The 12,527-nt window shown below is 38.5% G+C and overlaps 1 protein-coding gene across 4 annotated transcripts in view; it reads left to right on the plus strand.

The window, feature by feature from the left end:
* Positions 1-778: 778 nt before the first annotated feature.
* TTK (TTK protein kinase) overlaps positions 779-12,527 on the plus strand; it is a 39,245-nt gene continuing 27,496 nt past the window's right edge. For 2 of the 4 annotated variants that reach the window (XM_039216429.1, XM_039216430.1), the window contains exons 1-8: positions 779-856; positions 2,063-2,203; positions 7,047-7,266; positions 7,607-7,713; positions 9,908-10,051; positions 10,908-11,022; positions 11,183-11,255; positions 11,350-11,441. In XM_039216429.1, the coding sequence (XP_039072360.1) occupies positions 2,065-2,203; positions 7,047-7,266; positions 7,607-7,713; positions 9,908-10,051; positions 10,908-11,022; positions 11,183-11,255; positions 11,350-11,441 (890 nt within the window). In that variant the 5' untranslated portion in view covers positions 779-856; positions 2,063-2,064. Of the gene's footprint in view, positions 857-2,062; positions 2,204-3,488; positions 3,508-7,046; positions 7,267-7,606; positions 7,714-9,907; positions 10,052-10,907; positions 11,023-11,182; positions 11,256-11,349; positions 11,442-12,527 lie in introns of those variants that run through there. The other 2 variants (XM_039216431.1, XM_039216432.1) reach the window with 2 other exon arrangements.

Consider the following 12,527-nt stretch of genomic DNA (forward strand, 5'->3'; position numbering starts at 1 on the left):
CCGCATTTGTCCTAATGCTAGTACAACAAAGACAGCTCTCCCACTGGCAGAGAAAAGTGTTGCCTTGGATCACAAAGCCACTTCAGCAGCAGAAGCCTCGCTTGGGTAGATTTCTAGGGAGGTGCCCTTTCCCAGAGGGCACCTGAGCTCTTAAATGGGACAAACTCGGAGAGAGGGGGCTGATCCGGCAAGTTCAGGCGCAGCAATCCGACAGCTCGTAATTGTGTGCAGAATCCTGACAAAGGGGAAGGCCTTGGATTAAAGAGGAAGGGCGGAGTTACTAAATTTAGGTCGGTGGGAAAGCGTTAAGTTAAAGCTCAAGGACAATAAGCACTGAGATTTTCGAGCCGGCCACAGGGTTGAAAGTAGCTGAGATCGATCCGTTCAGGCCATCTCCTCCCTAAACCGGTCAGTGGGGAGCATGAAGGACAGAATCGGGAGGCAGTGGGGCGGAAAGGGCCGACTCACAGGGCACCTTTTACATCCCGAGCAACGACCTTATCACTCTTTTCCTCTCACCCAGGTAGCCCCGCCCAGGGGCGGTTCCCTCCCAGGCAAAAATTTGGCCTGGTTAAACCGGGAAGTGCAGGAAAGCCTGCTCAAAGACACCTCCAGACCGCCCACGGAATTCGAGCACCTTCCTACCGCAGGGGCCCCGCCGGCGTTGGGAGCGCGAGACACTCCCAACGCGCAAGTGCGGGTCACGCCCTACGCACTCGAGCCAATCACAGCAGACGTTCTCACGTGACTAGAACTGAGCAATGAGCAGACACGGAGATAGCGGCGGGGAAATTCAAACGTGTTTACGGAGAGGGATTTGGATTCCATCTTTTCTTCCCATCTGCGCTTTCAGGCGGTGAGTTCTCCCTTGCGGGCACACCGAGGAACCGCGGCGGCCCGTGTGTAGGTTGTTTAGCCGTGAGGGTCGGGGAGTGGTGAGGGCGAGGCAAGGAGGGCTCAGAGCCTGGTAGGAGATGTGGGGCGCGGCTGAACGAACTGGAGGGGGAGGGGAAGTCTTGCTGCTTCCGCCCGTCCGGCGGGTGATGAGGGAGATTCTGCAGACCCTGGAGCAGGAGGTGGGTGTGTACCTCGGGTGTGGCACCTGCGGAGAGTTTGGGGGACAGGAAATCCTCTCCCAAAAGACACGCCCTCTCGTCTGGTATTTTAGAACAGAGTGAGGAGATGGCGGCCCCCTTCTGACAGTTACCTTTCGAACCTGACTTAAAATAGTGGTATCTAGCTGCCCACTCACTCACCCATTTTCATTGTCAAACTCGAGGTCGGGGCGGCATTGATGTCAGTTACCCTGGGTTACTAGGTTAATGTTTGAGAATCACAAACCCGAGATTGATAGGAAGAACGACTGCAGACACTTTGCAACATCACCACCGTGCACATGAGCAAGTGTGCAGTAGTGTAAGAATACAGTAGATTCTTGGTTTTAGAATGATTGAGATAGCAAATCATAATTATGCCAGACATGCAATAGAACAAGTCTGCTGATATCCCATTTATCAATAAAGGGTTATGATGTTGTACATATTCTGCTTTGGAAGCACTTGTAGTGTGCAGGTTTACTGGCATACAGCAGATGAATAAAAGAATGGTTATTTTCGTTACCAAAAATATTCTTTATGTCTATATGTTATTACCAGAATCCAAGCAAACATTCCCTCACATTAAAAAAATAATAAGTGAATATGCAGATGGGCCAGAGAAAATAATTCTGGATAAAGTGAAAGGAAAAGTGTGGAAGAAAAATGGAAAGTGTGAAATTAAGGAGGGGTAGCAATATCTGTGTTGTGCAATGACTTCGTTGAAGTTCTTTTGGGAAGAAAAGGTGTACGTGGCCTGTTGGAAACCTTGCTGGACAGACTGCAAGGATGTGCTGTTTTTATACATATAGCTTCACAAATACCACTCTAATATCTGAGTTTAGATGTGTTCGTATAACTAATGCTATAGACTTCTGGGTTTAAAAAAATCTAGTTGAAACATTTTTTTTTCTTTAATGATAGTAAAAAAAAAAGAACGATATGACCAGTTCACTTTTTTGCCTTAGAAATGGAGGCTGAGGACTTAAGTGGCAGAGAATTGACAATTGATTCTATAATGAACAAAGTGAGAGATATTAAAAATAAATTTAAAAATGAAGACCTTACTGATGAGCTAAGCTTGAATAAAGTCTCTGCTGATACTACAGGTGGGTTCCTTTTCTTTGAGTGCCCTCTAATGTAAAGGAATGAAGTGTTAACCTTGCGTATTCACAATTGGAATTTCCTCAGTAATTGTTCTTTACTAATTAGACAATAGACACTTTATAATTTAACCTCCCCCCCTTTTTTTTTTTTTTAACGTTTATTCATTTTTGAGAGAGAGAGAGAGAGAGCGTGAGCAGGAGAGGGGCAGAGAGAAAGAGAGAGACACAGAATCTGAAGTAGGCTCCAGGCTCCGAGCTGTCAGCACAGAGCCTGACACAGGACTCAAACTCATGAACCTCGAGATCATGACCTGAACCAAAGTTGGACACTTAACCAACTGAGCCACCCAGGTACCCCTATAGTTTAACCTTTCTGTGTGGCAATATTCCCACAATTTTCTGCTTTCTTAAAAATGGAAACAATATAATTTATTACAGTGTTCTCTTAACTCTTCCATTATTGTCAGCTGTTATTTCTGCTGATACACCCGTCAGCAGTAGATATGCCATTTTTCCCCCATTTTTTTCTGTAAACTGAGAAGACGTCACCAATCTCCATGAAATTATGTATAAACTTAAAGTCAAACACTCAAGTCAAACACTCAATTTTTGATAGGGGAGAATCTTCCTATTACTACGCCTTTCTCTTGTTCTCCCTTGCTTACTCTGTTCTAGCCTGCTTCCCTCCTGTCTCTCCTATATGCTAGACCAGCTCCTACCCCAATGCCTTTGTTCTTGCTCTCTGCCTTAAACACCACTCCCCAGATAACTGTCTACCCTTTCCTTTTCCAGGTCTTTTCTTTTCTTTTGTCTTTTTCTTTTTTTTTTAAATATTTTTATTTATTTCTAGGAGAGAGAGAGAGAGACAGCGTGAGCAGGGGAGGATCAGAGAGAGAGGGAGACACAGACTCTGAAATAGGCTCCAGGCTCTGAGCTGGCAGTCAGCACAGAGCCCGACGCGGGGCTTGAACCCACGAACTGCGAGATCATGACCCAAGCGAAAGTCAGATGCTTAACTGACTAAGCCACCCAGGCGTCCCCCTTTTCCAGGTCTTTTCAAAGGTCCTCTCAGTGACACCTTTCTTCACCCACCTATTTAAAATAGCAACCTGCTGGTGTGGGCATGTGTCTCCTCCCTTCCTTCTCTGTATTATTTTTCTCCATAGTACTAATCGTCTTATATCTAATTTACTCATGAATTTGTTTATTGTCTGTCTCCTCCACTAGAATGTAAGCTCCATGATGGCATGATTTTTATCTGTTTTGTTGTATCTACAGAGCTTGGAATGGTGCCTGACATGCAATAGGTACTTAAATATTTATTGGATAATTAATGAGTAAAACGTGCCCAAAGTTTAATACCCTAGCTTTATGAAAAGTTAGCTTAGCAGCCTAATTCTTTCTATATTTCACACTGTTGAGGTTGTTTGAAAAGTGACCTTTGAATAAGTTTGTTATATCTATACTGACCATTAAATGGGTGAAGGATTGAAAATAAATGGAAGAACCTGAAGTCTAGTCAAGATGACAGATAATATTCACTTGAAACAACCTAGAAACCAATCATTTTGGTGTTAAAACAAAATCTTAGTATCACCATACATTATTATATGTATTTAAATAATGTTAACAGAGTTTGAACACCAAGATGCGTATTTAAAATCCTTAGGTCACGTGGTCCCTGGGATGCTCAGTCAGTTAAGCATCTGACTTTGGTTCAGGTCATGATTTCACGGCTCATGAGTTTGAGTACCTTGTCAGGCTCTGTGCTGACAGCTAGCTCAGAGCCTGGAGCCTGCTTCAGATTCTGTCTCCCTCTCTCTCTGCCCCTGAGAGATGTTTATTTATTATCAAAAATAAATAAACGTTAAAAAAAAAAATCCTTAGGTCACTTGGGGCACCTGGGTGGCTTAACTGACATTAAGCGTCAGACTTCAGCTCAGGTCACGATCTCGTGGTTTGTGAGTTTGAGCCCTGTGTCGGGCTCTGTGCCAACAGCTCAGAGCCTGGAGCCTGCTTTGAATTCTGTGTCTCCCTCTTTCTGCCCATCCTTGGCTTATTGCTCTGTCTCTCTTTCAAAAATAAATTAACATTAAAAATTTTTTTAAAAATATCCTTAGCTTACTTAAACCTTTTTTTTTTTAAGTTTATTTATTTTGAGAGAGAAAGTCAGGAAGAGTCAGAGAGAGAGGGAGAGAGAGAATCCCAAGCAGACTCCTCACTGTTAGCACAGAACCCGACATGGGGCTCTATGTCATGAACTGTGAGATCGTGCATGACCTGAGCCGAAATCAAGAGTTGGCCACTTAACCAACTGAGTCACCCAGGCCCCCCAATACTTTTTTTTTTAAGTTTATTTTTTTTGAGAAAGAGAGAGTGTGTGCTTGTGAGCTAGGAAGGAGCAAGGAGAGAGGGAGAGTTAGAATCCCAAGCAGGCTCCATGCTGTCAGCACAGAGCCCAACTCAGGACTATATCCCACAAACTGAGATCGTGAGCTGAGGTCAAGAGTTGGATGCTCAATGGACTGAGCCACTCTGGTGTCCCCAAACAGGTAAATACTTAATATATATTGATAACTGGGACATAAGACAGTATCCTAAATATTGAGAGAAACCCAAAGATGCTTAGAACTATAATTTATAGATAGGGAGAGTTTATCCACTACATTGAATTGTAAAATATGTTTGGCATCAAATGAACACTAGCAATATAAAGATACAATTTAAGTTCTTTTTTTTTTTTAATATTTTTATTTATTTCTAGGAGAGAGAGGGAGAGAGAGACAGCGTGAGCAGGGGAGGGTCAGAGAGAGGGAGACACAGACTCTGAAATAGGCTCCAGGCTCCGAGCTGGCAGTCAGCACAGAGCCCGACTCAGGGCTCGAACCCACGAACCGCGAGATCATGACCTAAGCGAAAGTCGGACCCTTAACCGACTAAGCCACCCAGGCGCCCCACAATTTAAGTTCTAAATAGAAGGAGAATGGAGTACTGAGAGACATGGGGAATACCTTTACAAACATAGTGGTTTTTAGACATCTTGTAGACTGATTTGTTAAGAAAGCAATGGAAGTGAGGTAAAAAAATGGAAAGTGAAATTAGTATCAGTCCAGAGTAAGTTAAAGAAAAATTTAAAAAATTTTTATTTTTGAGAGAGAGAGAACATGCAGGCAGGGGCAGAGAGAGGGAGACACAGAATCTGAAGCAGGCTACAGGCTCTGAGCTGTCAGCACAGAGCCTGATGTGAGGCTTGAATTCACAAACTGTGAGATCATGACATGAGCTGAAGTTGGACGCTTAACCAGCTAAGCCACCCAGGTGCCCCAGTCTAGAATAATTTTAAAATAGAAAAGCAGAGTTAGGTTATGTTTTAGTAAAAAAGTAGAAACGGTAATTTTGTTTATAAAAGCATAGATTTAGCTCTTATTGAAGGTAACTGAAACTGATAGAAGGAATGATAGTTTCTCTGGGAAATCTGAATTTAATAATGTTTAGTACTGACTAAAATATCTTGAACAGGAGACTGACATTAATTCGATTTCTCTTTTTAAAACAATTGACAGTAAAGAAAGTAAAAAAATAAATTACAATCTCTATGGAGAAATATGGGTAACTTGGAGGGAGAAGAAAATAACCATATCAGTTACTTATCTTTTATAAATTGATTTTGTTTAATTGGATTAAAGGTATGTTTGAAGTCTGTGAAGATAATGTTGGATGGATGAAGTTGTAAAGAAGATTATGTTAGGAATAGGGCAATAAGTTTAAAAATTTTTAACGAATAAGTCATTGATGAAGAATTTTCTAACAAAGTTGTTATAGGTGGTAGTGGGGGAGGTATAGGTTTTCTTTGGATATTAGGGTGCTGAAATAGAATTATGCTGCTACAGCATAAAATTTTTTAGACTATATAGGTTTTTTTTTTCTTAATTTTTAATTTATTTAGAGAGAGAACACACTCGTGAATTCGGGAGGGGTAGAGAGAGGGAGAGAATCCCATCCCAAGCATTCCCTGCCCTATGAGGAGGGCTCTGTCTCATGAATCTTTGAGATCATGACCTGAGCCAAAATCAACAGTCAGATGCTTAACTGACTGAGCCACCCAGACGTCCTTACATATGGATTTTTTTTTTTAATAGTTTATTGTCAAGTTGGTTTCCATATGACACCCAGTGCTCATTCCCACAAGTGCCCTCCATGCCCATCACCCCCCTTCCTCTCCTTCCCACCCCCATCAGCCCTCAGTTCCCAGCATTCAAGAATCTATCAATGCTTTGCCTTCCTCCCTCTCCCCAACTATTTTTTCTCCTTCTCCCCCATGGTCCTCCGTTAAGTTTCTCTTAATCCTCCTATATGTGCAAACATATGGTATCTGTCCTTCTCTTCCTGACTTATTTTGCTCAGCATAACACCCTCAAGTTCCATCCACATTGCTACACATGGCCAGATTTCATTCTTTCTCATTGCCATGTAGTATTCCATTGTATAGATGAACCACATCTTCTTGATCCCTTTGTCAGTTGATGGACACTTAGGTTCTTTCCATGTTTTGGCTATTGTTGACAGTGCTTACATAATGGATTTTTTAAAGCTACTTATAAAAAAAACTTATTTCCAAAATTTTCCTTTCCTTCAGAATATGTAACTTTTGGAGTAAAATAAACTCTTAATGAAGACATATATGCAATAAATAAGTTGCTTACATTTATATGAATTGTTAAAGTTTTAAAAAGGTATTTTAAGGGGTTTATGTATATTTATACTAAGGATATAAATTACTAACTGTAATTTGAAGAAAAAGCGCAATTTGGCCTTTGTTGTGGCATCTTTTGTTCTTCTTATTCAGATAACTCGGGAACTGTCAACCAAATTATGATGGCAAACAACCCGGAGGACTGGTTGAATTTGTTGCTCAAACTAGAGAAAAACAGTGTCCCTCTGAATGATGCTCTTTTAAATAAATTGATTGGTCGTTACAGTCAAGCAATTGAAGCACTTCCTCCCGATAAATATGGCCAAAATGAGAGTTTTGCTCAAATTCAAGTGAGATTTGCTGAATTAAAAGCGTAAGTATTCACTTTTGAACTACATTTAACTAAGTACATTACATAGCACATAACTACATTATAAAAGACATGTTATTAGGATTAATTGTAAGAAAGTTAATATTTTTTAACCAAATCCTTTTGTTTATAATTAACAAGTGAATATTGTAAACTCTGTTTCCACAAAAGTTTACGTATTCTGGACTCTGCCTAAAAATGTGTAAAAAATTAACTTACTATTTAATTTTACACAGAAAAAACCAGAATCCCATGTCCTTTAGAAAAGTGAATAAGGAGTTATCAAACTTAGGTAGCTGTGTGTCCTTTTTCCTAGAATTTTACTCTGAAATCTTTATTACAGTATTCAAGAGCCAGATGATGCGCGGGACTACTTTCAAATGGCCAGAGCAAACTGCAAGAAATTTGCTTTTGTTCATATATCTTTTGCACAATTTGAATTATCACAAGGTAATTTGAAAATGTCAAGTCCAAATTTGAAAAATAGTTAACTTTGTGTTGTAACTCACATTCTCATATTAAATCATACATATGAAGTAGAAATTTGAGGCTAAAGGTATAAAAGTTGATCAGTGACAGTATGAAGGAAGAATGCCACTTAAGTGTAAGTGAAGAGAATATTTGTTATACATACTAGCTTTTCTACTTGTAATAGAGAATCCAGAGATATAAGTGTGAACATTGTATTTGTGTTATTACTTAGATTCAGGAAGTGTTTAAAGGAAAGTGGCTTTTTCATTGAGTATTTGTTCAAGAGAAGCATATAAGATAGTTAAATTAGTGCTTAGATAAGCTTTCCTTATACTATGTTTTCATAGTACTAAAATATATACCAAAATAAAATTGTAGTATTAATTGATAGTTCTTTATAATTTAAAACAGAAAAAAGCAAACTGCTGTAGAAGCTTTTATTTCTTGTTCATTTGATTCTTCGTAGTCTGGAGTTTTTGGATAGAACCATGGCAATCTCTTCCACATTTTTAGCCTACCCATTCCTTAGTCCTTTCTTTTTCTCATTTTCTGGGGCTTTTGGTTCCATATTCAGTCTGTCCTCTGGCCACATGTTCCTGTTTCCCTCTGTCTTGTTTCTGCTCCAACTCTAATCCCACTTATTACCTGTGGTGCACACATCATCACAATTGGTTTGGTTCAGCCAGAATCCCCATCATGGTGGCCAAAGCAGGGCTCAGTCACTGGCATGTATTTATTTCCTGGGATTGAGATTATAGAAGAGCACTGTAACAGCTCAGGAAATGGTTTGAGAACCCTGAACTTTTACTTGTTTACATGATTTCTGAGTCCTAGTTATCTGAAACATCTCTAATCTATCCTGTGCTCTGTCAGGTGACTTTTAAAAAACCATTCCTTTTCTGCCTAGGAACATTGATTCCTCCTTGCTAGTTCAAGTAAGTTTGGCAAAACCTTTAATACCCTCTCTCTTCATTCTACTTAAAACATTTGTTGAAATTTTATGGCCTATCAATAGCAACTACAAATTTTGTATCTTTAAAACACACAAATATTGAAAATCTCAAATTTTGTTATCTGTAAAAGAGAAATACATTTTACCACTGCAATTTGGAGTAGCTTCAAGGTCAAAATTATTATTCTGAACAAGGTTATGAATGAGTTTTCAGGAAGTATGCACACCTCTGAAATTCTATGTGCAGTTTGGTGTGTATGGTTGGAGGACAATCCAGTTTCTGTCAGACTCTCAAAGGGGTCTGTTACTTTATTTAATCCCTCTAGTTACTTGCTCTTATCTAGCCTATCTTCTTTTGCTGCCCTAAAATGCTTAAATTGTGAAATACCACTACTCTGAATAAATGTATACTTAGCCACTATCAGTCATATACATTTAAATTCTTAAAATTTATAAACTGTCAGAAGATAGAAACCATTTCTTAATCATTTTTAAATCCTAGGTGCCAAGTGTGTAGCATAGCTGAGTTGCTCCCAGAAATGCTGATAACACATTACATATGATACATGATGTACACATTTGATATTTTTAAATCAAATTCTAGACAAAAGATATTAAGTAGGTTTGCAGCTGAAAGAAAATTTGGTGGTTTACCTGTAGTCAGATAATTATGGTGGTTTTAGTTATTTTTGGGGGAATAGCTAAATCTGTTAGCTAAAGACTAGTCTTTATTATTATTTATTAAAATATGAATCTTTGGATGGAGAATGCCCTTTAGCAAAAGATGTCAACCTTAATAACTAAATGTTGTTATGGGTGATAATTATTGTACTGGATTATAACAGATTGATGTTCTTGGGACTATAGGAACATCTAGGGCTTAGTTTTCCCTTTTACTGCCTTCCCTGAGTTTCTGTTTTATTTGTTTTTTGCTGCCCCCCACTTTATACTGCTTTGTTACATTTCTTTAACTTGTGAAAATGGACAGTATGCTAAAATGAATGCATGATTATGTTACCTACTTATTACATAAGTAAACTATTTGACAAGAGGTATTACCAGAAGAGAGAAATTGCTTTTATTTGCTTATGAAATAAAGTACGTGAATCTTGGAATAAATATTTTTACCTACTTTTAAATTTTTTCTCTAGATCCTAATGAATAAGTATCTGGGGAATGAAGATTGCTGCATTTAAATGACAATTTTTTTTACTTTGTTAGGTAATTTCAAAAAAAGTAAACAACTTCTTCATAAAGCTGTAGAATGCGGTGCAGTACCACTGGAAATGCTGGAAATTGCCATTCGGAATTTAAACCTTCAAAAAAAGCAGCTGCTATCAGAGGAGGAAAAGAAGAGTTTATCAGGTAAGTGTATTAATATGTGCTACTACTTTTCTGTGGTACGTTGTCCTGCAAAAAAGAGTTCAGGATAACATTTTAAAGAAAAGTACCATCTTTGTAGAATGTTCAAAATCTAAGATTAAATTTCAGATGTAAAGGGGGTGTAGCGCTTTTAGAAGTACCAAAATCTTTATTAACCTTGTTGGAATTTTCTTTTTTCTTATCAAACTAGTTAGTAACACATTAAAAAATTCAATCTCATTCTAAGCAAGAGAATGACATTTTAGAAAATAAGAATGTACCTTTATTCTGGAGAACAATTATGTAATTTTGAAATCATTACAAGTATAGTTAGATAATTATGTTCACAACATCTTCATGTCTGCATATACTTCTTTTTTTAATTTTTACTTATTTTTGAGAGAGAGTGTGAGCATGGGAAGAACAAAGAGAGAGAGAGAGACACAGAATCTGAAGTAGACTTCAGGCTCCGAGCTGTTAACACAAAGCCCGACGTGCTCGACTGAGCCACCCAGGCACCCCTTCATGTCTGCATATCTTATTTGGGGACAAATGTTTACTATGAATTACCTTTTGTTTTGAGAGAGAGAAAGAGTGAGTGAGCACAAATGGGGGAGGGGCAGAGAGAGGGAGACACAGAATCTGAAGCAGGTTCCAGGTTCTGAGCTGTCAACACAGCCTGGTGTGGGGGTCGAACTCATGAACCACAAGATCTTGACCTGAGCTGAAGTCAGACTCAACCAACTGAGCCACCGAGGTGCCCCTGAATTATCTTTTTAAGTATTCATGTTTGTGAGATTACTTTTTTGTGTATTTTTATGTCTTTATAAACTTAATTACAATTTAAATATTTTTACAGCATCTACAGTATTAACTGCTCAAGAATCATTCCCCAGTTCACTTGGACATTTACAGAATAGGAACATCAGTTGTGATTCCAGAGGACAGACTACGAAAGCCAGGTTTTTGTATGGGTAAGGAATCTGAATCTGATTTTTAAACGTTCATCATACATTTACATTATTTATACACCTACATCTATATTTTAGTGTTAGAGTATAACATTAGCAGTTAATAGCAATTCCTATGTTAGTATTATTCTTTAAAAATTGGGTGTATTTTCTTCCTGTATAGAGAAAACATGCCCCCTCAAGATGCAGAAATAGGTCATCGAAATCCCTTGAAACAAACAAATAAAGCTAAACGGGTAAGTTACTTTTAATCTACCTTGATTAAAGTAATAGCGGTGAGGTCTATGCTTCTTTCCTAGTTGGTTACTTAATCTTTCAAAACATTTCTAGTCATGTCCATTTGGAAGAGTCCCAGTTAACCTTCTAAGTAGCCCGGATTATGGGAAGACCGATGGTTCAGCTGTACCAAGTTTTACAAAAAGGTATGTTTGAATTTTAATTTTTTAATTTGTTTTGATTAAATATTGATGATAGAATGGTCACAAAGTCTTTTATTGTATAATAGTAATTATGATTAAATATTTTTACTTAGTATTAAAAGTTAGGGACAAAGGAATGAGTGGGAAATAAGACTTTATTTTGCTTTTCACTCATTAAAAATTAAAGAAATGGGAGCATCTGGCTGGCTCAGGTGGTGGAACATGTGACTCTTGATCTAGGGGTTATGAGTTTGAGCCGCATGTGAGGTGTAGAGATTACTTAAAAGTAAAAATCTTAAAAAAATTAAAGGAATGATTAACAAATTCGGGAACATGGAGGAAAGAATATTAAATCAACATTAAGCTTCAAAGATATATGCAGATGTCTTTGTGTACATTTTTTGCTTATGGGTAGCTTCTCTGGTAGGAATCTGTTTCTCATGTGTGTGAAAATCTTCATAGCAGGGGTGGAAGGAGGTCTAGGAACAATTTATTTGCTAGTGAGTTTAAGGAAAGGAGCAGCTATCAGTGGGGAAGAAGATTAATTCACTCATTTGCTTCAGAGCCCAGGGCATCAAGAGGTGGGGCAGAGCAGGTAGAGATGAAATATATTGTTCATCACATCCAGTGTGTTCTCCTTCCTTCAAGCTGAGTATTTATCCCCTTAAAAGAAGTGGGAATCTAGTATTCTAGCTTAGCTAAGGGAATTATTCTGACCTGTTCTTAACTCTAACCATTCTTGATAACCTTATTTCTATTAGAAAAGGCTCCTTGGATTCCAGAGAATCGTTTTGCAAATAAACTTCAGAAATACAACGGGTTGTTTTTTATTATTTATTTTTAAAATGTTTATTTATTTTTGAGAAAGAGAGCACACACATAAGCACAAGCAGGGAAGGGTGAGGGGCAAAGAGAGAGGGAGACAGAGAATCCTAAGCTGGCTCACACTTGTCAGCACAGAGCTTAATACAGAGCTTGAACCCACAAACTGTGAGATCATCACCTGAGCCAAAATCAAGAGTCACTGGATGCTTAACTGACTAAGCCACCCAGGCGCTCCTGATTGTTTTTAGTTGGCATCTTTAATTA

This window comes from Hyaena hyaena, unplaced genomic scaffold (genome assembly GCF_003009895.1).
Source record: "Hyaena hyaena isolate Hyena2069 unplaced genomic scaffold, ASM300989v1 scaffold_633, whole genome shotgun sequence".
In the NCBI taxonomy this organism is placed as follows: Eukaryota; Metazoa; Chordata; class Mammalia; order Carnivora; family Hyaenidae; genus Hyaena; species Hyaena hyaena.